We start from the raw sequence: 26,430 nt of genomic DNA on the forward strand, positions 1-26,430 counted from the left end.
GTAAACTTCCGTTGAATTTTTGTATCGTGTTGAGCACCATCACCGCCAAAATTAGTGCAGTGCTGAATGGTTTATCATCAAATTGTTTTGAAAACAGTTAATTTTGTGGCATTTTATCCAACATGCCACGTTTGGAAGAATTTAAGTATCACTGTTAGGGAACTGCAACATAGCCATAAGTTCTGAGCTGACCCAGGGAAAAACATGGAAAAATATACCAAAATAAAAAAGATTGGAGAGGGTGCCTTTGGAAAAGCTATCTTGGTCAGAAAAAAGAATGATGGGAAACAATTTGTTATTAAAGAAATCAATATACAAAAGGTACATTGGTAATAAGATACTAATTCTTTCATTTTACTATGAATCATAGTATGATCTTGGTCAAATTGGTGTCCATATTTTGATGCTCTAACTTGGTCTTTTGAGCTAGGGATTTAGTGAGTTACTGCTGCCCTGCATATAAAATTATATATTATAAGTTATCCACTTGTTGTGAGTAGGATAGCTCTTTTATCGTGCTTGTGACAGGAACTGTTCCCAGAGATGGATCATTCAACAGTGGAAAAGTTCCTGTCTAGCTGAAAAACTGAAGCGTTATGGCTTTATATATCATTTTAGTCTTTGACCATAATGCTACAGATCTCATAATGTAAAATAATGTGCATTTTTTACACAGTTTGGGAGAATTTCTCGCCTTTCCAGCATTGTTCAATCAACTACCAGGGTTCCTTTCACTCCCAAATTCTAGACACATTTTTTAACCAACCTGTGTAGTAATATTATAATTCACCTCCCAACCCTTTAAAGTCATCTCTACAGACCAATAAACTCACAGAAAATTCAAATTTGCATTATGGGATATGTAGTGTTACGATCAAAGACTAAAATATAAAACCATAGCACTACAATTCTGTAGCTAGTTCGATCCTTTCAAGTTTTTGATGGAAAAGCTTGCCCACTAAGTCTGTAGATAAGAGTTTTATTGTACCGATATGTAATATAATTTCTGATGGTTGGATAGGACATGTATACCCATGGAAATAGTGGAACTCTTCAATGTTGAGGAAGTTAACTAATCATATTGCAGGAAATCAAACTTGGTGTCAAAAGTCAAATGAAAATTTCTGAGGAGTGCATAGAAGTGAATCCCTTGTGTATATATTTTCTATACATAAAATTTATCAAGCTAAAAAATTATTCATTTTAACTTCTTAACTTCATATATGAAATTTTTTAAGAAAAGAATAATTATATAATTCATTGTAAACATATTAAACTTGAGCCATTTTTTAAAGCGTGATACATGTATAGAGCTGATTATTCACAATAATATTTTTAGCTTGATAAAATGTTTATGAGTAATATTTTGCTTTTATTTGCAGATGAGTCCAAAAGAAAGACAGGATTCCAAAAAAGAAGTAAGTTTTGTTATCGACCAAAATTACCTTCATTTTACATAATCACTTTACATTTAGAATTTGAATGTTAAAGTTCGTAAACCTGTGCATTAGTAATGCATCATGTGCATACCAGCATATTTTTTCCATGACAATGTAAGTGTTAAAAAATGAATATTTTTTTTTTGCGTTATGTAAAACGTTTTTGTATTGTAATGGAAACATACGTTTGCAACTGACATCTCTTGTGATATTTTAGAAAATTTCATAATATGTAGCAATTTGATATGCTGGAAAATTAAGAAAAGTTAATTAAAAGTTGACACTCAATCCTTTTAATCATACAGATTTTTTGCATTGTAATTATATAGGTTGCAGTGCTGGCACAGCTGAGTCACCCTAACATTGTGACGTACAGGGAGTCTTTTGAAGGTACATGAATTCTTTTTTATAATACAGTCAAATTTCAGCATCTAAAACACAGATATCTCATTACATGTATCATGGAAATATCAAAGTGATTTTTTAAGTCCCAACCCCTTATTACTGAATTATTTTGTCTTTGATACCATGAATCCTTTGATTTTTTGAAGTGTTTCACTTGGTCCAATTGAGTTAGAGATAACAAGGTTTGACTGTGCATGTATAATAAAGTATGCTAGTTGTGTTGTCTAACATAGTTCAAGGATATTTGTCTTAATTATTAATGTCTGTATTTTTGTAGAAATTGGAAGCCTATACATAGTCATGGACTTCTGTGAGAAAGGTAAGAACAGAATTTTATGACAGCAAATAAATGTACACACTTTTCTTTATTTTGATTATAAATAAAAAGTTGTGTAATGCATACCGTAATTCTGGAAATTTTTGCTGTAGGTAAATTTTTAGCAAATTTGCGAGTTCATTGCATTCGCAAAAATATTTTTCTTAAAAATAAATTACCAATAGGAAAATGTAAACAAAGCAAAGGTCATTCGCAAAATTTTTAAACGTAAAAATTAATCAACAGCAATAGGAACATGTAAACAAAGCAAAGGTCATTCGCAAAATTTTGAAACATAAAAATTAATCAACAGCATTTTGACCCGAATTCGCAAAATAAAATCGACGTAAAAATTTCCAGATTTACGGTATGCTATAATTTTCCAAAATCTTCCAAATTCAAATGTAAATTTGAAGCCCCTATAAGAAAATTAAGTTTTTTTAAATTATGTTGTCTTATCCCAAATATTGTACAATTTAATTTACCCAATGTACTGGTATATCACACCATGCAGTGGCATCAAGATTTCGTAAGTTTTACTGCTTTTATTTGAAAAGTCGAAGGATTAATTTTTCCGTCAATATTTAGGTGATCTCTACAGCAAAATTAATGGACAGAGAGGAATCTTATTTCCAGAGGAACAGGTATAAAACAGAAAACAGTCTGATTGCATTTCACTTGAAAAATCAAGCACCTTTTTCTCGAAAGTGGAAATGCTTTTTTTTTCTGTTTTTTCCTATGCAGGTTTTGGACTGGTTTGTTCAAATCTGCCTTGCAATAAAACACATCCATGACCGAAAAATCTTACACAGAGACATCAAGTCACAGGTGAGATCTAAATTTTATGTTTGTTTGTATGTAAAAAAGGAAAGTAACATATAAATAATTTGGTTTTACATGCTTGTATACTTGTAAATATCTTTATGCCTTTATAGAAGATTTACAATAGAGTACTGTAAATCACTTTTTATTCGCGAGAACTTTATTTTCACGTAATTACGCGAGACAGTGTGCTCGCTAAAATTTAATTATCGCGTATAATTGCATTCCTTAAGATTATATAGAGCAATAACCACAATGCGTGAAAATTTTGTCTCACTAATCAAGAGTCAATGACTATCTTGCGAAAATAAGGTGTCGCGAAAATTAAGTGATCTACAGTATTTTTCAATTGTTTTTGAATATAAAATCTTTGTGAATAAAATGACCAAATTTATTAATAATTTAAAACAACTTTTGCAGAACATCTTTTTATCAGCTGATGGATCAGTAAAGTTAGGAGATTTTGGAATAGCCAAAGTCCTAGGAAGGTACTGGGGAATTTTTATTCATTTTGAAGCTCAAATGATGTTTATACATGAATAAAGGTCTGAATATGATGTACCAGATACATGTATTATGTTTGTTTTTCCTCAGTACTGCAGAGTTAGCCAGGACATGCATAGGAACCCCTTACTATCTGTCTCCAGAAATTGTAGAAAACAGGCCTTACAACAATAAAAGGTATGACAACAGAAATTTTACTCACTGCAGTAATGAAATGCCTGAAATTATGACATTCTATATCCATTAAAACATGGTTATAGCACACAGGCTTATAAGTTAAGTGACACTTATAGCAAAGGGATTTTTATTCCCTGTGGTTTTAAAATGTATTGTAAATTATCAGATACATAAACAGTATAATGAATAACATTTTGCAAAGCAAAATTGTCCCTAGCACTTTGGTTATAAATGTGTTTTACTGTATATTTAAACTGCAACATTGGTTGTTTTGCTACTAAACTACAGTGTAGAGTTGGTTTTATTTTTCAGTGATATATGGTCCTTAGGATGTGTGTTGTATGAAATGGCAACATTGAAACATGCTGTAAGTTTTGTAAAACATATTTATTTGTCTGGAATATTTATTTTAATGCTTTTACCCCTTTTAGCCAATAATAATACATGTATTATAGAGGAATATTGCTCTTTCTATCAATGATTAGAAAAAAGCCAATAGGGCTTTATTGAATTACTGTCTTTAAATGTATTGGGGGGGGGGCTCCCTTTTTAATGTACAAATTACAAACGACCAACTGATTTTTAAAATTGATAGAGTAACTTTATTTTGTACAGTTTGAAGCTGGGAACATGAAAAATTTAGTATTAAAGATTATTAGGTAAGTATGCAGAGTTAATTCTGACAGGTTAAATTAGGGATTCTTTGCTTGAAATGTTCATATTTTTTAATGCATCTGTTTTTTTAGTTATAAGCAGTTATTGAATTCAAAAATGCTTAGTGAAACATATTTTTTCTTAACAGCTCCTACAATGTACATGTACGTGTTAATGTATCTTGTAGTGCATTATAGGTGGAAAAAGGTATTTAAAGAAAAATAGTATTCATATATTTCTATTTTCAGAGGGTCTTACCCACCAATTTCTCCAAAGTACAGCTATGATCTCCGAGGCCTTATTGCTCAGCTGTTTAAACGGGCTCCAAAGTAGGTCTTATTTACTATATCATTCATTATCATGCTTCCTGTTAGCCTGTTCCTATGTACATATTTGATATCCTATTTTCAAGCATTATTCAATATAGGCTAAGAGCACTATCTCATAATAGTACATGCTTATTCATTGACCTGTTGTGTTATATTTATATAATAGTGTTGTGTTTTGCGTGCACTATGCCTAAATAGTAGTCAGGGTTTGACACATAGTGCACTCGCCGGATTATGCTGACTGTTGTTACTGTATAAAAACGGCAATATTTTCTCCATTCCCAGTGTTTCATCACCTGTTACATTCGTCTACTCTATTATGAGTCACCTTGTGCAACATGTACGTCATAATCTTTTTCTTTAAATTTGAACGTTCCATGCTTTAGGTAAAATCTATAGATAGTTTTAGAGAATAGTATTTGAGTGAAGGAGGGGGGGGGTTGCAAGAAACTATTTTAGAATAATTATTTTGTTTAATTTTAATCTTAAGTGTAAAATATTTGAAAGTAAGTTTATATATATATCATTAGGGGTGGGACGATACACACATCTTGCGATACGATAGTGATATATTTTCATACGTATCCGATATTATGAGAAATTATAAAACTATTCAAAAAAATTAGTATTTTATTTCTTTTTTTTTTTTTTTTGTCTTGATATTAATTAAATAAACAAATTATTCTATATCAAGTCATGTTTGCTTTGAAATTAATACTTGAAGTACATCAATTTAATTGACTAAAACTTTACAGAAACATTAATACATGTACATACTATAACCAAATTACTATTCAGAAGTTGTTTAGAAATAGTTGTGTAGTTTATCAGAGAACACTGACTAAAAATTCATTTAAAAAACATCGATCACATTAACATTTTTATTATTCATTGCCGAAACTATTTTAGAATAAGTTATTTTGACTAACAATTAATAATATCAAATTTTATTTTCTGTGTATAGCACGCATTACAGTGTCCAAAAATCTTAGGCTGCTTAAAAGTAAAAACATTTTACCCCTAACCAACGACTTATTAGTTCTAAAGTATATATATATACAAGCCGCCATTTTCCAAGGACAGGTACTTTCATTTTCAATTTTTGGATAGGTCGTTCGTGTATCGTTTCGTACCGATATTTGAATGCTTGTATCGAAAACCGTATCTTGGAGGAAAATATCGAAATGTATCGGTGTATCGGTATATCGTCCCACCCCTATATATCATAGTACAATACTATAGATAACGGCATCTGTGGCGTAATCGGTAGCGCGTCGGACTCACAATCTTGGGGTTGAGAGTTCGCCCCTGGTATGGGCGTTGTCGGATTTTCTTAAAAAATGGACGCCGTGCACTATTTCAGGATAGTATGCTTACGCTATATAAATCCTTAGAACACTATGCGAGAATAGTAGGGTATTGGTTATATAGAGACAAACTGACAGGAAGCATAATAATTCTTTATATATAAAGATGTTGTATTGGCATATCCCTGACTACTTTTTTCAAGTTATTCAAAATCAAAGATGCTTTATAACAATGGTTATGTTACTGCAATTCTGGAACAAAATTCTTGACAATAACCTGACAGTAATCAGAATTGATAAATATGTATTAATTAACACTGTACACTATATATCTATAAATTAGATCATGTAAACAGTGCCTGATGATATTTTTTGTGTAGGGAGAGACCCTCTATAAACTCAGTTTTAAAGAAGCCTTTTGTGCAGAAGAGGGTTTCAAAATTCCTCACAGAAGAGGTAAGTTGCAAAACACCAAATACTTTTTTGTACCTCTTAATTACATGTGTACATGTACATGTATTTTATTTGCATTAAAAATCTGCATTTTAGCAAAGTTACTATTGATATTTAGTTATTAATAGTAATTACACATTGTATCATAGGTAATTGCTGATGAGTTCAGTCATACTGTTATGCATGGACACAAACTGGCCAGGGAATTACCGCCTCCCCCAAAAGCTTCGAAACCCCCAGCACGTAAGACAGTATCAACATACTTTAAATTGCAGTATTGCATGCCTAAATTAAAGTAAAAAAAACAAGCATATTTGTAATTTATCGGGAACTATGAAGGTGCTTTGAACTTGCATCAATTTCATTCTCAGCAAGAAAAGCCACTCCAGCCAAGACTCCCCGGTATAACCCTGCCAGTGTGTATGGAGCTCCTATAGTAAGGAAGTCACAAGAAAAAAGGTAAGCCAAAATCAATTTCCATAATATGTATGTAAATTTTATAATGCCATTTGTTTTGGTCAGAATATGTTATTGCAATGCAAATGTACATTGCATAAAAGAGGTTTGCATTGATTGTTGTGGATGATTTTCAGACAATCAGCTGATAAGAAGCGCCCAGGCAGTGGAGGCCCACCCAGGCCAGGAAGTGCAGCCAGCAGGCCAGGAAGTGCCCAGGGCATGAGGCCTTCTAACAGTAACCAGGTAAAAAAAAGGGGCAAAAATAGGGCTTAAATTAACTTGAGTATTTCATGCAAAAAAATATCCCCACTTGTTAATATTTTTCCTTATTAATAAAAAAGTCATACAGTTTTATTGCTTTCTAAGGATTTAAGAAAGAAAAGACAAGAATTAATGGATAAAGAAAAGAAAAGGCAAGAAGAAAAGGTAAAAAGGCATTTTAGAATACTGTGAATTTATGTGATATTGTTCCCAGGATTTGAGGTAGAATATTGCACAAGAGAATACAAGATTATAAAATGTAATTTTATAATTTAGAGGTTTCAAGCAAAATATTTTTTTTTAAGTTTTGACAATATATGTATAAATATTTAAATTTTAAAACAGGTTGCAGCAGAAAAACGACATAAAGATCTGATGGAGAAACAGAGGGTAAGCTTTAATTTTAGTGACCAAAGTTTTCCTTATTTCAGACAGAAGATTTCTTTGTTTACATTTATGTATCCTTGGTATTCAAGCAACTGATGTTTGAGATACCAGAATTTACCTTAACTTTATTTATATTGTAGATTGCACGCATGAACAAAGCCAGAGAGGAGGGATGGAAGAATTTAATGGGATCTATAGGATCTGATGAAGGAGATGTGAGTTAAATGTTTACTTGTACGTTATCTGAATAATAAAAGACACATTTATTATTGTCAGTCATTGAATGTGCTGTAAATCCTAAAACATGTACATGTAATGATGTATCCCAGACAAGGTTTCTTTTATTAGAATAATTTATAAACTTTTACCTTTAGAAGGACAAGAATAGAGTCAAGGAGCAGCCCAAGGAACAAGTCAAGTGGCCCCCTCCTAATGTAAGTTTTACTCTACAGAAATTAATTATCTTTAGGCCATAATAAAAATATTCCTAGATTCTCATCCCCGCCCGCCCCGATTTTATACCCCTGCCTCGATTTTTTTTATTTCTGTTTTTCTTCATCTTAATTCTGATCGGGATCGGTATTCATCTTCCATTCTACTTTCGTTTTAAATCCCGCGAAAGTCGACATGATTTTGACAGCTGAAAAGATGGTAATTGCTGTAATACATATGCGTATATATTTTAAACAAGGGTCATTGGTTGAAAAAGATTGGTGATGATGTGAAGTAAGAGATAATTGGACCTTTTACAATGACTTTTATTCGGGTATTGTAGATAGAATTACACCGATTGACCAGGTCAATAAAAAATCTGCAAAATTGAAAAAATAAAAAATATAAAATAAAAGCCGCCCACCCGCCTCGATTTAAAAAAAAATTCGGATGAGAATCTAGCAATATATTTATTATGGCCTTAATGTAGAAATTTTGTATGTGGTCACTTTTTCACTATTATTGTCCAGCAGCCGGCTGGGGATAAGGAGAGAGGGAAGTATGACCAGTATCACGCTTACCTGGACAAACTCCAGAATGAGAGAGACCAGAGACAAAACAACCCAAAACCAGGTATCTAATGTAAACAAATCTGAAATTGTTTGAAAAGTTTTTCATGATGTAAAATGTCTTTCATAATTAATAACAAAACTCACATGTCCTCAGTTTTCATTACAGTTTTTCAATGTTCCTAAAATAATGTTTTGAAAGTTTCCAAAGATAATTTTGTTCGTATCTTATTCATAAAAACTAGCTTAATCTGTTAAGGTCTGGCTAAAGATACAAACAGTTTTAATCCCATTGATTTAGTAGGTAACAATGCTGCAGCTTACATGGCGGCACCAAGAGTAGTGGATCCCTCTAAGGCAATCCCTAACTGGAAACGACCGGGAGGCGGCAATGTCCCAGCACCCACCCCAGTTTACCAGCCACCCAATCCTAACAGGTATGTCACTTATAAATAAACCACTGGATAAAGCTCTAGCATGGTGGACCACTTCATCTGATACAACAGACAGGTTAAGGTAAATTGGCGCAGTTAAACATACTCATAACAAAAGAGCAGCAAATATGCTTTTAAGAAAGTTTGGAGTAAGAAAGTTTATAATGAAATTTTATGTCCTATGTATTAAATATGACCAGCAGATATACTAAAATTTTTAAAGAAGTTAGTCCTGTAGAAATAGATTGATTGATTTGAATATTTCATTAACAGGAATATGGGGATGAACAACCAGGCAGAAGAGAGAGCTAAAATTGTCCAGGACTTTGTACAGAGAAGAAAAGAGGCAGCAATTAATAAAAACAGGGGACAGGCAGACATCTTTGGAGTAAGTGACATAAGTTTTACCAACTGTGCACATTTGTTGATTTTCTACCTGAAGATATGCTCAAAAATATATTAAGTGAAACTCCTGGTTTGTTCATTAAAATCCCCAAATGAAATTCTGTAGATGTAATAAGATTTAATTTGTTCACTTTATGGCTCATTTTGAGATTCATGTATCTATTCCAAACTATCACAAGTGGTATTGAAACCAATCCGTTTATTAAAACTATTGATGCTAGATTTGATATATGCATGGAATGTCACTTACATGTACAATTTTTGGTTAATTAATTTTAAAATTTATGCCTCTTAAGACTATCGTGAAATTCATTTACCATGTAAACTCAATGTGCAAACATGTACCGTATGAGTGGAAATTTTAGTGTGATGCAAATTTAGCGATTTGGCCTTAAAAATTGGTATTTCATTTTTAGCAAGATGTAATTTTAGCAATTTTAAAAAGCTCACTAAAGATGTTATTACAAATAAAGCACAATTAATTTTTAGCAATATTCAATTTTAGCTATCTTGGCACCCTCACTAAAATTGCCAAAATTAAATCCTTGCTAAAAATTCTGCTTATAGTATTATTGTCACTTCTGGTGTATCTAACAAACAGTTTGAGTTACTCGGGGTAGAACAATGTTCATATTACTTTTTTTCTACACATTGTTTCTTATTTTATTGTCAGAATGCTAGATCCTATGATCCAACACCCCAACAAAATCCAGCTTACAACGATCAACGGCCAGGATCTGCCCGCAACAGAGAGGAACAGGTATTCTAAATGGATTTTAAAAAATCATTTTATGAAAGAAATATACATGTATGTTTCAATACCAAAGGCAACTATTGGCAAATTTTATTCAAAATTTATATTTTTTAAAACTTTGGATGGTCTTTTGTTGGCTACACACATAAAGAAAATTGCATTTTTTTAAAGGAGTATTTAGAGAAGCTACGACAGATCCGAGAACACAATTATCAGGAGAGACGTAATGTTATGGGTAGAAATAAAAATCAGGTAAGAAGCAAGAAGTCGTTGATCTGGTGTAACAAATGATTTCCATGGCTTTCAGAATTTTAGTGAAATTGCTTTTTATGGCCATTTGATGAGTTTTTCGAAGTTTGATTGCACCACAGAAATTTTACAGAAAAGAAACTGAATAGGCACAGAAACTAGCAAATTTATGAATATCATCCTTTTAATTCATCACTTAAATTCATGTATCACTGGCGAATGAAATCAGACAAATGATGATATAGTTGATTGAATATGATTATGAATATATCATACCATATAGCAGTTAGACTTTGTTATCACATCTTAAACAGGAAGCTCAGGAACAAGCCAGGAAGGATGCTGAACTACGAAGACAAAAGATAGAGGCTCTCAGGGTAATATAAGAGCTGCTGTGAAAGAAGCATAAATTTTGGATCATTATGGAGTTTTGATTTTTATTCTCTTCATGGCATGAAAAGACTCATGGATGAATGTCTTCCATAGAATCTGAAAAATTGAAACAAAAATATTATATTTGTGGACAATACTTCTTTAACCACAAAATTAAATTCCATAAAAGCTAATATTTTTTCCTCAACAATATAAATTTGATCCAACAAAAAATGGGTCATTTCACAAAAGCTAAAGAAAAGCTGGGAAAATATTGATTACTAATAAGTGGAAATGAAAATACATATATTATATGATTGATTTTTATTATATATATACATTTTTGATTGAATAGCAACAAGCAGATGACAGGGCAAGGATGCTGAGAGAACAGTTGGATAAAGACAGAAAAGAATTGTTTGAAAAGGAGAAACGTTTAAGAGAGCTTGGCAAACCACCAGTAAGTGCTGCAAAATCTGCTGTTAAAAAAATAAAAAAATAGTCTACACAGTATTTCAAACTATAATTGATTCATTGTTCAATTAAGTTGGTCTGAATGCAATATTTTAAAAAATGCTTCAAAATGATGAAAACTAGTTAAACATGAGCTGCTTATGTGCCTTGCATTAAAGAGCATATGATTTCCATGTTTTTACTCTCCTGATTTTGAAGTCAATGGGTAATGCCTAATTGTTTCAGATAATTAGAAAATCCAAGGTCAAAAATAACTGCATTTTCTTTGTAGGTTCAAGCAAGACCAGGAAGGTAGGATGATTTGGAATTTTGAACAAATTTCAAATCTACTGCAAGTAAATTAACAGTGTCTGAATTATGTGCTGTAAGAAGGGGCCTTTTAAATTTCTTTCTAAGAAGTCACTAATGTTATACCTGACCAGAACTCTATGGAATTTTTGCTTTAATTAAATTACTTACTTGTACTAATACACAAATATTCAAGTTTGTGAAAGACAGGTTGACTGGACATGTGTTTTGTTTGTTTTTTTTTTCAAAAGTGTTTTATCGGTCTTAAAATTGATTTGATAAATACTTGTACCTTGTGCTTGTATACATTTGTACAGAAATAACTCTTGATTAAATTTCAACAACATCCCTGACACACCTTATTCAAGATGGAAGATGCAATCTCATTTGATACAAATATTATTAAAAATTTATTTCTATCAGGCCACTACCCATGCCCCCCAAACCTCAGATGACCCCAGCACCCGCCGTCTCTGTGACCGGGGTCCTCAATGCCATCGGAGCGGAATCTCCCAAACCGATTCCCATGGAGCCTTCCAGCCCTGCGGGGATGACAAGTGTTCTCAGTGCCATAGGAGCCAAACAGACTGACAACAAAGAAGAGGCTCAGAAGTAAGTAGAATACATTTTGGATAAACTCTACATAGCAAAACAGAGTTTTGCACTTAGTATTTGGCTTTATATACACAGTACTCAGTAATATGTGAATCACAGACAAAACTCAAGTCTGGCCAGTATAAGAAAAAATATAACTGGATGTTTCATAGTGAAAAATAATCAAAGGTTTACTTGATTAGATATCATTCTTTGCTTCTGTTTCAGAACCCCAGATCAGCTAAAGAAAGATGAAATTTTAAAGCGCTTAAATGAAAAGGTAAAAATGACATTTTTTTCTAAATAACATTAATTTTTTTATAATACTTCTTGACAGGAAATCAATGTTTTCAATATTTATCAGGGACCACCCAAAGGTAAATGGGGAAAACCAGAGAAGCCAGAAATTGCTGAAGAAAAGTCACCACCGGAGTCCGCCAGGTCACAGTGGGGTCAGGGTGATGGCGCCAACATATCAAATTTACCACTTGAGCAGACGGCATCTCAGATGGAGGGTTTGTCTTAAAATGCTTTACTTTTTGTTGTCAAAGGGAGTTAGCATTGCAAGAAAAAGTTATTTTTTCACATTAGCAGAGGAACATACTGTAGAAACACAAATTTTCCTGGGGATCAAATTTTGTTGATTTGTTATTTGAAATGGTTTTGTAGGCATTAAATTTCATTGTTTCGAAAGTTACTATATTCAAAACATAGTCATTGGAAAATTTCTTGTGGGATTTAATTTTGTTGATAATTGTTAACAATGAAATTTAATTCCCAACAAAATTTTCTACTTTTACAGTATATGTTGTCCTCAATGAATCTTAGATTCAGGTTTTTACTTTTCACTTCATTGATTTCAAATTTTATTCAATGAATATGTGATTTATCTCTTTTGAAGTATAAATTCACTGTTGAAAGATTGTGAATTATTTCTATGCAACAAGGACAATTAGCAGTGGATATCTGATTTTTTTTTCTGTAGCTACATCTGCTAGAGATCAAGTTGTGAAGCATCCTGTTTCTGGGGGTGGAGATTCCAAACCACAACCACCAGAGAAGAAATGGGGAGGCCCCAGTAATACTTTGATGAAAATTCTGGAGGGTAGGCCTGGGGAAGAGGTGGCTGAGGATGTCAAGGACAAGCCAAAGGTCCCAGAGAAGAAGAAATGGGGTGGACCAAGCAACACACTGCTTAATGCCCTGGAAAACAAACCTGTGGTGGCTGGAACACTGTCAGGGGGATCAAGTGGTAATTTATTTATTTTTGTTCAGAAGTCAAGACTGGTATGAAATGATATTATGGTTTAAATGTTCCTTTCGATTAAGAACAAGATGAAGTTCAATATCAAGTCGAAGTCATGTTAAGAGGTTAAGGTCAAATACACAATTTGCCCTCACTATGATTATTATTTGAAATGTATGTACAGCTGTATGTGAAAGTATTTATTTTTTTTAAATTCCTTTCTGTTTTAAATTATTATTTGAGCATTATTCTTGAGTTTAAATGTATCATCAAAACTTTGTAATCAACAGAATCTGCCCCCAGTCCAGAGGCCACTACCTCTGCTACACCCTCGGGGTCTGCCACCATCACAATATCTAAACCCCCAGTGATCCCCATCAAACCAGGTACCATCACCATCAGCAAGCAGGGCCCCCCAAAAGGTAAGAACACCACTCACCCAGCACTCTTCCGTGTTTACATTGTAACATTTACACATTTCTTGATTATCTTCTCGATGTAGTGCTACACGGAATTCAGTTCTCAGATTTCTATGTTGTATAAATATTCATTTTTCTGAAATTAGAATCTTTTCTCTATCTTCACTGCTATAATTTTCCTCACCTATTAACAGTATCTGTTAGATTTTAACACAGAAAACTTTATCATTTTGATTAGAAGGGGCAGCTATAGGAGCTACCATTACTGTAGATAAACCGGTGATTGTAAAGGGACAAGTACTGCCCTCTTCAGGTAATTTCTGCCGAATAGTGTGATGGGTGTAACTAAAAGAGGATGAAATTACTGTATTTAAATTTAGAGGTGATGGGTATTACCTGAAATAAAAAAAAAAGATGGAAAGGGAGTTAATCATTTTTAGCTCACCTGAGCCGAAGGCTCAAGTGAGCTTTTCTGATCAAAATTTGTCCGTTGTCTGTCGTCGTAGTCGTTGTCGTCGTAGTCGTCGTTGTCGTCGTAGTCGTTGTTGTCGTTGTAAACTTTTCGCATTTTCATCTTCTTCTCAAGAACCACTGGGCCAATTTCAACCAAACTTGCCACAAAGTATCCTTGGGTGAAGGGGATTCAAGTTTGTTCAAATGAAGGGCCACGCCCTTTTCCAAGGGGAGATAATCATGAATAAGAGAAAAATTATTGGCATTTTTAAAAAATCTTCTTCTCAAGAACCACTGGGCCAGGAAAGATGAAACTCATGTGGAATCATCCTCAGGTAGTGTAGATTCAAGTTTGTTCAAGTCATGACCCCCTGGGGTAGGGTGGGACCAAAATGGCCGATCAAAGTTTTACATAGGAATATATAGGAAAAATCTTTAAAAATCTTCTACTCAAGAACCACTGGGCCAGGAAAGATGAAACTCATGTGGAATCATCCTCAGGTAGTGTAGATTCAAGTTTGTTCAAGTCATGACCCCCCGGGGTAGGGCGGGGCCAAAATGGCCGATCAAAGTTTTACATAGGAATATATAGGAAAAATCTTTAAAAATCTTCTTCTCAAGAACCACTGGGCCAGGAAAGATGAAACTCATGTGGAATCACCCTCAGGTAGTGTAGATTCAAGTTTGTTCAATTCATGACCCCTGGGGGTAGGGCGGGGCCAAAATGGCCGATCAAAGTTTTACATAGGAATATATAGGAAAAATCTTTAAAAATCTTCTTCTCAGGAACCACTGGGCCAGGAAAGATGAAACTCATGTGGAATCATCCTCAGGTAGTGTAGATTCAAATTTGTTCAAGTCATGACCCCCCAGGGTAGGGCGGGGCGAAAATGGCCGATCAAAGTTTTACATAGGAATATATAGGAAAAATCTTTAAAAATCGTCTTCTCAAGAACCACTGGGCCAGGAAAGATGAAACTCATGTGGAATCATCCTCAGGTAGTGTAGATTCAAGTTTGTTCAAGTCATGACCCATGGGGGTAGGGCAGGGCCAAAATGGCCGATCAAAATTTTACATAGGAATATATAGGAAAAATCTTTAAAAATCTTCTTCTCAGGAACCACTGGGCCAGGAAAGATGAAACTCATGTGGAATCATCCTCAGGTAATGTAGATTCAAGTTTGTTCAAGTCATGACCCCCGGGGGTAGGGCGGGGCCAAAATGGCGGATCAAAGTTTTATATAGGAATATATAGGAAAAATTTTTTAAAATGTTCTTCTCAGGAACCACTGGGCCAGGAAAGATGAAACTCATGTGGAATCATCCTCAGGTAGTGTAGATTCAAGTTTGTTCAAGTCATGACCCCCTTTGGTAGGGCGGGGCCAAAATGGATGATCAAAGTTTTACATAGGAATATATAGGAAAATTTTTTTAAAATTTTCTTCTCAGGAACCACTGGGCCAGGAACGATGAAACTCATGTGGAATCATCCTCAGGTAGTATAGATTCAAATTTGTTCAAATGATGACCCCCGGGGGTAGGGCGGGGCCAAAATGGCCGACCAAAGTTTTACATAGAAATATATAGGGAAACTTTTTAAAATCTTTTCAAGCACTTCAAAGCCATGATTAGTAATATTTATATGGAATCATCCTCAGGTAATGTAGATTCTAGTTCGTTCAAATTATGATCCCCTTCGGGGTTAAAATTCAAGCCCTCCCCCCCCCCCCCCCCCACTTAAGTTAACTTACAGTTCTGATCTGATATGTGTTTTTTTCCTAGCTGATGTGCTCAGGTGAGCGCTGTGGCCCCTGGGCCTCTTGTTGTTTTGGGAATGGTTCTTGCATATTGTACATGTAAATTCAATCATTACCTGCATGTATTCATGGCAGTATGTGGAACTAAGTTCACAAATTTTTTATTTGAAATGTCTAAAATACAACAAGAGTTATTAAATACAAAAAGAGTTTACAAACTACTGTATTATCGTCAATAGATGCAGTTAGGGCTAGGGCAAACTTGAAGCTACCTAGGGTGATGGAATAATATCTTTCAATTGCTGTAGATTCCTTATATGAAATGGGGTCTTAATATTGCAAATGACTTGAATAGGTTAATTCATGTCATGAATTTGAAAAAGGACTTTTGATGGAGTGTTAAATCTTAAATGTATTTCTGTAAAATTTGGGACCATGTATATTGCATAATTTAATCCCATGCAGAAAAAAGGATGTCTACAATGATTTATAAATACCTCCCATAAATTTAGGAATCTACGGTAGTTGTTATTTTCTAAATCTCTTTTTTTGTTCATTTTATGTTGCATGTGAATGTATTTTGTAAATTTGTCTCCCACACTAACAGATGAAAATCCAGATTCAGCCAATCAAGAATCAGAAAGTAAAACTGCCACGGAGAAAACTGACCAATCAGAGAGCACTGAGAAAACAAATTCTGAGAGTGATAAACTCAGTGATGATCAAACTAAGTGTGTTGATAAACCTCCACTTCCATCCAAACCGGTTGTTTTACCAAAACCGGTCATGTTACCGAAACCAGATACACCTATGCAGTTTGGTTAGTTTTTAGCTGCTTTTTAGTTCTGTTATTAGACGCTCTTTTTTATGTTATATTATAAAGTACAGTCACTTTTTTTTCTCAAAATCAAAAAGACAAGAAAAAAATTATCAGATTTCTAAGGATTCTAGATATTGAACACAATGAAAGTTGAAATATTAAAAACAAATGTGATTTCAAACACACTTCAGCATATCCATGGTATTTAAGATATCAGTTTTCAAGATATTGAAGTTATACTGTGACAGGTTCTTTTTATTCTCAATATATTATTTAGGGTTTTAAAAAATTGTCTCTGCAGTAGTCATAGAATTATAGCATGCTTTAAGGAGTAGGACCCACCTCAAAGAGAGATAACTGTTACAAAATTGAAAAATTGCAATTAGTTCATAATATTTTAATCTTTAGTAATAATTTGTTTCAAATTTTGCTATGCACTGTGTCCTAGATTTGTTTCATTTTGATATCAATCTTGTTTGAAATTTATCATCTTCAGGTTTATACTAAAAAATTCTATTTGTGTATTGAGGGCAGAGAGCTGTTTGGTTGCTTTTAAAGTGTGTTTATTTTGTAAACATGCATGTGGTTTTTGTGCATGAATATTTTTAAAACCAGTTTATTTCTATTAACTTAATGGGGTCAGACATTTTTGAGTTTTTAGTACTTCAGTCCTTTGATTTTTTAGCATCCTGGTCATTGTTATGTTTTGTTACAGGAGACACAGACAAGGTTCCTGAGGCTGCTAAAACTGAGGGAGCCGGAAGCTTGTTCACAAAACCAAAAACTGAAAGTAAACCAGATAAAGTGGAAACGGAGGAATCCAAGAAAGAAGAATCAAAAGAACAGATGTAAGTCCAGAAGTAAAATGCAAGAAAACTGCACTTATATGTGAATTTTTACCCCATGTAAATTTTGCCGATGTGCAAGAGAAAATTATTTCACTCCATTTTGAATTGTCCATTGATGTTTTTCTGCATCATTCATTATAACTAAACTGGGATAAAAATGTTTACTGCAGGTATACCTGCAGTAAGCATTTTTAATCCCCAGTTTAGCTATATCCCCTTACTCCAGGTGAAATTTTTCCATTAGTTGTAAAATGATTATGTAAGTCTAATTTGACTGCATGTTTCAGCTTACATCATTTTATCTCCTTTTGATTATGGAATTTTTTTTCTGTTGTACCTTGTAGTAAGAAGCAAAATTCTGGTGTAATTCTTGGGATCACTTGTGGACAGTTTGACATAAGAAATGCTCAGGTAGCTATCGAAATCATTTTAACATTTTGTGACAAATTTGTTGTATAAAGTAATATTACCATTGCATTCAACCAATGACACTCAAAAATAAGAGGATCTTCCTCTAAAAAATAAAATGTCAAGTTTTACTCTGATTAATCTTATTTTTCATTTTCATAATGAAACTTATATTGTTTTACAATTTTTTGGTGACTTTCAGATGTTACGTACTTGCTCTGATCCTGACCTTCCTCATCTGATGCGTACAGCGGAAAGCACGAATATTGTCAAAAGAACCAGAAGACATAGTCTAGACCTAGAGAAATTAAAGACAGAGGTAATTTATACATTGATATTTGTAGGGTAATCATGATTTACCCAAATCTTGTACAGGTTAATATGAGTGAAGTTTGAACATGATACCATAGATTCTATTTAAAGTGAGTTCTTAATATTGTGAATGGAATCTTGGGCAAAAAATTGCAAGAACATTAGATATCAAGTGGGCAGTTGATCAACAGATTTTATATATGTAGATTTCAGCACCTTAAAAATAAAAAGGAGAAATTCTATTTTGCGTTTGGTGCTTCTCTCAAAATTACGCAAAGCATGATTCCTTGCATATACATGTATTAAGGAATCTCTATTATTGTAAAACTAAAAAGCTTCTATAAACATGATAATATACTCAATGATTGAACTGTAGGAGGAGGAGTTAGTGAAGTGTCTGCTTGCCAATGTCAGTTTGGAGGAGGACAGTGAGTACAAGAGTCCTGATCAGCCCCTCAGTCCCCTCAACCTGGAGGACCAGTCTCCTCAGAAAGAGGAAAATGGCAATGAGGATGAGGACAACAGCAATGAGGAGGGGTAGGTGTCAATCGATTTGAAGGAAATCAAAAATATATCCTTTTTTCTTGCAATTCAAAACTTCTTAGATCTCTGTTGCTTATCATGTTAAGTTTGCAATTTGTGGTAATCACTGCTGATTATATGTTGTTGATGGTGAATTTCAGTGATGAAGATGATGAGGACTTGATGAGTGTCAGAGAGACCATGCAGAGCTTGCTCCTCAGAGAATACAGTACAGGTAAAACTCAGACAACTCAAATTGTCTTAAAAATGTAATTAAATTATGTACATAAGATATCACTTGTATTGATACTATATGTGAAACACCAAAAGAGATGCGAGATGCAATAAAATTTTTACCAAAAATCAACTGTGTTTATCAGATGAGGACAAGAGGGCATCAGCTACACTGAATCTGACAGAGAGTAACGAGGATGACATCAGAGAATCAGGAGAGGAGGACAATGACAATCAAGGTGAAAAAAATTGATTTATTTAGAATGAATAGAAAGTTTATTTATTCCTGGTATTGTCAGATGTACATTATGCCTTGGGTAGGTCAAAAAACCCATTTATAGCATCAAGAATTCATATATTTTTACTTAGCTCAGGTAGAAAATGAATTATAATACTGTAGATCACTAAAGAACTATATGCGATATTAACCAACATTTGCCCCCCAAAATCAAACTTTGATGGAGTAATATTTAATTAAGTCCTTAAACAGGGGAGTATATGCTGACTTCAAAGCACTGAATAATTTCATAAGTAATGACGTCATATGTACGTAATGACGTCACAAATATGACGTAAATTTCAGTTTTTTATGAATTTTGCAGAAAAATGTACATATTTCGTCGATATTTTAAATAAAAGTCACCGAGCGCATGTGTGTTCAGGATAAATATTTTGATATAATGTGTAGAATGATAATATCAATGAAATATGTCAATATTGTTCCTGAACACACATGCGCTCTATAAATTTTAAAGCTTAAATTGTTGAAATTTTGTCCATTTTGTCCTCTTTCTGAAAAAGGATATAAAATCGGACTAGTTTGTGACGTCATAAAAACAGAAATTGTGAATACACTGCTCTGGAACTATAATATTTTCTGTTAACTTATATTTCTCGTACAATTTATTGAATTCAGCACATTTCAGGAAGTTTTCAAAATTTGACTTTTGTGGGGGCAAACATATGCAATATACCGCATATAGTTCTTTTCGCGACACCTTATTTTCACGTGATTGTCATTGGCTCTTAGTAAGCGAGACATAATTTTCACAAATAGTTGTCATTCCTTTATATAATCCTAAGGAATACTTTTATACACAAGAATTTAATTTTCGTGAATGCAGTGTCTCGCGTAATTACGTGAAAATAAAGTTCTCGCGAATAAAAAGTGATTTACAGTACACATGTTTAAGGACCTATATTTTATGCATATTTCGTCTTTGCTGTAGATGATGGAGATGAGGAAAAAGAAAAGTCAGTAGAGGAAGAGGAGGGAGATAATGAGGACAAGGAGGAGGAGCAGGAGGAAAATGACGAGGAGGAGGACCAGTCAGGAAATAATGAGGACCTGTTCCAGTCAGGTACATTGTAATCCTTGTATTGAATATGAATTCAAGATGAAAAGGAATATGAATAATGCAGTATACCAATTTTTAGCTCACCTGAGCCGAAGGATCAAGTGAGCTTTTCTGATCACATTTTTTCTGTAGTCCGTCTGTCTGTCTGTAAACTTTTCACATTTTCGACTTCTTCTCAAGAACCGCTGGGCCAATTTCAACCAAACTTGCCACAAAGCATCCTTGGGTGAAGGGAATTCAAGTTTCTTCAAATGAAGGGCCACACCCTCATTCAAGGGGAGATAATTGGGAATTAATAAAAATTTGGTGGCATGTTTTAAAAATCTTCTTCTCAAGAACCACTGTGCCAAGAAAGATGAAACTTATGGGAAAACATCCTCAGGAAGTGTAGATTCAAATTTGTTTAAATCATGACCCCCAGGGGTAGGGCGGGGCCACAATGGCCGACCAAAGTTTTACATAGAAATATATAGGAAAATTCTTTAAAAATCTTCTTCTCAAGAACCACTGTGCCAGGAAAGATGAAACTTATATGGAAGCATCCTCAGGTAGTGTAGATTCAAATTTGTTCAAATCATGACCCCCAGGGGTAGGTCGGGGCCACATTAGCCGACCAAACTTTTACATAGAAATATATAGGATTTTTTTTAAAAAATCTTCTTCTCAAAAATTGCAAAGCCATAATTGATCATATTTTTATGGAAACATCCTCAGGTAGTGTAGATTCAAGTTTATTTAAATCATGACACCTGGGGGTAGGGGCGGGCCAAAATTGTCGACCAAAGTTTTACATAGAAATATATAGGAAAATTCTTTAAAAATCTTCTTCTCAAGAATAGCAAAGCCATGATTGGTCATGGGATTACTTTAAGATTTAAACTTTTCAATAATAAACCAATTTCTACTTTTTTCCTAGCCACAGTGCTCAGGTGAGCGATGTGGCCCATGGGCCTCTTCTTTAAGTTGCCATTGTCTTTGAAGTTTGCAGAAAAGATCATGTCAAAGAAAAACCTATGCATTCTATAAACAATACCCTTAGTTCAATTAAACTAAAAAGTAGTTAATTAATTGTAATTATTCTAGTGAAAATTTCACTTACTGTATATATAAGGATGTTTTGACTGTTTGTATTTAAATTGAAATCCATATTTCAGATGAGAGTGATCGTGACACCCAGTTTGGGGATGATGAGGATGATTATGATTTGTTCAGTCGACTAGAGGAGTCTCGAGCAGAGCTGGAATCTGAGTTAGGATGTGAAAAATTCCTCAAAGTCTACAAGACTGTGCAGGTCTGTCTATTTTATAATGATTATTTCACAGAAAATTTGAGATACTGGTAAACAATTACATACCTAAGATAACAAGATGTAAAGCTTTTTGGGGGGAGGGGGAAAGGGGGAGAGAGAGATTCGTAGATGTGACTTTACTTGGAATTTTAAAAAATTAAAGACATTAAACATGGGGTATTAATTTTGCTGTTCTTGGAATCGACCAACCCTCAGTCCTTATGATTTAAATTAACAATGTCTTCTGGCATGTTTAACAGGCCCTTCAGGAGGATGAGGATGAGAACATTGAGGAGGGGGCCAAACTGGTGACCAAGATCCTGGGTAAAGAAAAGGAACATCTGTACCCTAAAGTGTTCCAGCTGGTCATGGCTGACGCTGCCTTTACTGAGGGTAGGTGTCACGGTAGTTATTAGGTTTGCTGACGTACACTTACAGTTCTCGCTATCAAAGAGCAAGAGATATTTCTTTGTGTGGTATTGGTGTAGAAAAGTATTAAAAATGCACTAAATTTAATTGGAGAATGAAGTGCTAGTTCATTATGTAAATTAAAATTGAAAACAACAACAACAAAAAATAAAGTTCAAGGTAACTCAAAGTAAAAGTAAAAATGTCTTTGTTACAGGACAAAATGAAAGTAGGTCATCTGAAACGTAGTAACTATCAGCACATCTGTGTTGTGTGAGCTTGTTAGTGCTATGTGTATCTCATCATACATGTAATTGTAACTACTTTTGCACTATCTGTACATGTTTATAAGAATTTGGATAACATTCCTGTCTAAAAATACGTGTAGTTTTGTTCTCTTGCTATTTGCACAAATTTCTGTAGAGTAAGGAATTAAGCACAATGTTTGATGGCCTAAGGAGAAATCTGTAGTATATCAGAACTATAGCTTACTGAAATGGAAGTTTATTTGGGATTGGACTTTTACATTACTCAGACATATCTTTATTGATACATTGTAGTATGTTACACATATTGATACATCCAGTGTTCAATATTCAGTGTATTAATGATTGTTATAATGCATGTAAATAAATACATTAAAATTAAAAAAAAAATGTTACATTCACTAAGATTTTGTTTTTACCTGATGATTTACATGTAAATTTGTATGAAACATATTATAAAAGAAATCTTTATAAATGTGATGTTTTCTTGGCAGAGAGCCTAATAATTTTATGAAATACTTTGAAAGATATACTGGTATCTGTTTTATTGCAATAAATGTCATATATATATCAAATGATACCAGTATCATAATATTGTTGTAATATGTTCTTTTATTCTTTTTTAATTACAGATAACTAATCATAAGACATTTGGACCTTGTGATAAAAGTGAAGCCTGGTGAGAAGCTGAAGACTGAATACAAGTTGAAAACTTCATATTTGAAAACTTCATATTTTGAATGTTTATTATATGTGTGATGTCATATTGACATTTTATCTATTGCCATGGTCCCATAAGTGTCTCAAGAAAGGGTTTTTTCCAAAGTCTTTTTTCTTAAACACTGGTCCGTAAATATAAATGAAAGTTCATTTTTTTTCATACAAATTAAAAATTTTTTAGCATGACATACATATGAAAGAAGTACATTTTTCGAATTAATATGAAATCAGTTAATTACTATTAAATCTGGAGTTCATCAGAAATTATATGAAAATAATGGTAATTTAACATACTTCCATTGTTTCAAGTTTAAATGGTTTACGTTATAAACAATTCTTTCTTGTGATAGAGTACAGTAGTGTATAAAAGATGCTTAAATATATTTTGTTTTCTCTCCATAATGTTCAAGTCTAGTTTGTATGTACATGTACTGTACATATATATTTATAAGTAAATCAGTATAGAAAACAGCTGTGATTCAGAAGTATTGGAATGAAAATTTTGTGAATGCAACTGAAAAACTTTTATGTGAAATGTCTTTGTTGATTGTATGTACTGTGTGCAGTACAAAATATTTGTGAATGATAAAGATCTTTCAAGACTTATGACCCAGCTTAAAGTGCAATGTTATGTGTTGTAGCTACTAACTTTTTAAGTTTTATTTATATACCCTAGTATATGAATGTACTGTAAAATTTATACAAAAAGGTTTTCCCTCTCCATATAATTATTTTTTTTTATTTTGCCAATTATCTGGAAGCACCAGATTTAGTGGATGTACAGATTGAATGTCATTTGTAACTAACAATATATTGAAAACTTGTACTGTTAATGTTATTCAAGGGTTCATTTCATACAAACCTTTAAATTTCTACATTTATAGTATGTGTACATTTGCAGAAAGGGTTGTTTTTCCAGAGTAGAGTCTGTCATAGTAGTATTTTTGTGTTTTATCTTTTTTGTGTGTAATTTGTATTTACATGATGGTTGTAAGTGTATTCTTTGTATAAGCTTGTATTATTATTTTGGTCAGCTTAGTTGTTTTTTGCAATTTTGTAATACAGTTGAACTTTGTTGTCTAGAACCTTGATATCTTGAATACCATGGATATGTCAAAATGAGTAAGCAATTCCAACTACTTTGAGATGAAGCTTTTTACTCTGGTTGTCTTGAATCATCAGCTATCTTGAAATTAAATCATTGTCCTGTCTAGTTTGAGATGTCAAAGTTTGACTGTAACTAATTCACCGTCCACTTTATTATAGCTGCCTTTTTATTTTATATTCATTTACTAATTTTCCTTTTGTTTATATTTAAGTTCACTGCTTGTCCCATAAAAAATACCTCTAGAGTGAAATGAAATTCAAGCAAGTCATTTATTTTAAGGTTGTGATTCACATGTACGTAGCCACCTAATTATATGTATATGTGTGATGTTTTGATTATTTCTGTGATTTACAGTTCAGTCAGTGCTATTTTAAAACAAGATCTAGATCATTTTACATACCATTCTAGTATTTTCACACATTCCGTCCTAAAAGTGGTGAGTACACTGAACCAGTCTTACATTTTTTTTGGGGGGGGGTGGATGGGTCAAAGTAACTATTGAAGTTTTTTTTAAAGATGTGTTTAACTAGGCATATGGAATTTATTGGTATTTCTCAGCTAATAAAACGATGTTGCTAAATATGAGCTTTCTCAAAGAGTGGTTCATTAACTAGGTGTTATACATGCATATGTTTAAGCATTATACTTTAATTCTTCATTGTGCTTTTTGTACATGTATAAGCTATTTTCAAAACAACTGCAAGACTAAACAATAGTAATGTATTATCTTCTTTATTTCCTTTATCTTCATGTGAATTATATTACTAAATACTAAGAGAATGATTTTCTTGCATTGTCCATTGACTGTGAATTTCATATTTAACATTCAAACTTATTGCCTTATAATTTTTTTTTTCAATTAAATCACATTTACATGACATATTGGAATTGCTATTGTTGTTGTTTTTGTTTTCACTGGCACATGAGCTGTGCAACTTTCCTTATGTCAATGATATAGGCACCATGCTGCAGCCATTGACAAAGCTGTCCTGAACCCTTTGATTTCTGCTTCGGGTTTCAGTGAATTAGATACACCCCTTTGGTTAAAATTTCTTAATTTATCTATCTTTATGAAAGAGGTTTTCTGTGGTCTCATTAGATCCACTGGATATTCTAGAATTTCAACTATTTCTTCAGTATTGAATTTGAATTCAATCATAAATGGTCTTGTGTTTCCATCAGAGTTAGTCACAAATGAAAGGCTGTTTAGGAAATATCCAAGAAATATGTTTTTATTGACAGGTAGCAACACCATTTCACCAAATCGTCCGTAGGTTAACGATAATCCATCTTTATTTGCTTTAATTGTGATGTTTCCAAATGCTAGATGGCCGTACAAACCGGCATATACATCAGGGGACACGGTAACGTTCCAATAGCGCTCAGGATATGGTTTCTTATTGGTACCACGTGGAATCGGCTTGACCTCTTTCCAAGGCGCGGGAAAAGAACACGCGGTTGATTGGTTCAGCCAGGGTTCTTCGCCTAATAGCAGATCGGCTGCTTGGCTAACGATGGCATAAATGGGCTGAGCATGTTGGTTGTCCTTAGCTCCCGTCAATGCAACAAAAACACCAGATTTCAGATCAGGGAACAACCATAACATGGAAGAAAAACCAGCGATGCCTCCCGAGTGCCATAGCTTTCGGTAACCTGTAAAATGAGAAAGTGGAAACATACTTTTAGGGTACTTTGTAAAAGAAATTTTAACTTTAAATTGAACAAGCAAAAATTTTTAAAACTGCAGTTCTGTCACTAAAAAAATGTCCAAGAAAAAAAAAACTTTTTACCCCTATATACTGATGATATCCAGCCAAGGCAATATGATATTGTCATGTCTGAAATTGGATGGATGGGTTTATACAAGTTGTTCTCCGAAAAAGGCGAGTTTATTTGTTCCTTATGAAGCTCTGAGAAGTAGGCATCTGTTAGGAGTTCACTTCCATTAGAAGTGGAACCGTTTCCAAGGTGGAAATTCATCCACTTTGACATATCTTCTGCCGTGGAATATACGGATCCTGCTGGTCCACTGGGTGATACCGAACTGTTGAAAAATAAAGATTGGTAAAGTATCATCCGTTCTGGGTCCTGATACTGACCTACTTAAAGTAGCTACTAGCTTTGGTGAGTTTCATCCATTTTTAGGTCACCTGAGTAAACTCAGGTGACCTATTGCTA

At 33.5% G+C, this 26,430-nt stretch overlaps 2 protein-coding genes across 2 annotated transcripts in view; one reads left to right on the plus strand and one right to left on the minus strand.

Annotated features, from left to right (window-relative positions):
• On the plus strand, positions 1-25,087 carry LOC134265472 (serine/threonine-protein kinase Nek1-like). Its single transcript, XM_062747676.1, has 44 exons — positions 1-321; positions 1,383-1,418; positions 1,769-1,829; positions 2,122-2,163; positions 2,749-2,804; positions 2,905-2,988; positions 3,403-3,470; positions 3,577-3,663; positions 3,976-4,030; positions 4,279-4,322; positions 4,566-4,646; positions 6,334-6,409; positions 6,556-6,649; positions 6,778-6,865; positions 7,000-7,108; positions 7,232-7,291; positions 7,472-7,516; positions 7,654-7,728; positions 7,888-7,947; positions 8,476-8,578; positions 8,816-8,951; positions 9,222-9,336; positions 10,027-10,113; positions 10,279-10,359; positions 10,671-10,733; positions 11,084-11,188; positions 11,474-11,493; positions 11,914-12,102; positions 12,313-12,364; positions 12,449-12,599; positions 13,070-13,336; positions 13,621-13,752; positions 13,988-14,062; positions 16,568-16,780; positions 17,496-17,628; positions 17,973-18,039; positions 18,239-18,355; positions 18,725-18,885; positions 19,032-19,105; positions 19,251-19,343; positions 20,334-20,465; positions 21,617-21,753; positions 22,011-22,143; positions 23,057-25,087. The coding sequence occupies exons 1-44, from the start codon at positions 205-207 to the stop codon at positions 23,062-23,064; spliced, it is 4,182 nt and encodes a 1,393-aa protein (XP_062603660.1). The 5' UTR covers positions 1-204; the 3' UTR covers positions 23,065-25,087.
• LOC134265473 (uncharacterized) overlaps positions 24,974-26,430 on the minus strand; it is a 6,119-nt gene continuing 4,662 nt past the window's right edge. Inside the window, exons 4-5 of the mRNA XM_062747678.1 lie at positions 26,043-26,296; positions 24,974-25,905 (exon numbers count right to left, since the gene is read on the minus strand). Of these exons, the coding sequence (XP_062603662.1) occupies positions 25,199-25,905; positions 26,043-26,296 (961 nt within the window). The 3' untranslated portion in view covers positions 24,974-25,198. The remainder of the gene's footprint in view (positions 25,906-26,042; positions 26,297-26,430) is intronic.

Source organism: Saccostrea cucullata, unplaced genomic scaffold (assembly GCF_032062105.1).
Source record: "Saccostrea cucullata isolate Sc308-1 unplaced genomic scaffold, CSIRO_AGI_Scuc_v1 ctg569, whole genome shotgun sequence".
Classification (NCBI taxonomy): Eukaryota; Metazoa; Mollusca; class Bivalvia; order Ostreida; family Ostreidae; genus Saccostrea; species Saccostrea cuccullata.

Excerpts from the sequence above, each read along its gene's own strand:
- LOC134265472 (XM_062747676.1), top strand. The coding sequence starts at position 205 with ATGGAAAAATATACCAAAATAAAAAAGATTGGAGAGGGTGCCTTTGGA. Across the intron at positions 7,292-7,471 it reads AGAAAAGGCAAGAAGAAAAG|GTTGCAGCAGAAAAACGACA; the intron begins GTAAAAAGGCAT and ends ATTTTAAAACAG. Across the intron at positions 7,517-7,653 it reads ATCTGATGGAGAAACAGAGG|ATTGCACGCATGAACAAAGC; the intron begins GTAAGCTTTAAT and ends TTTATATTGTAG.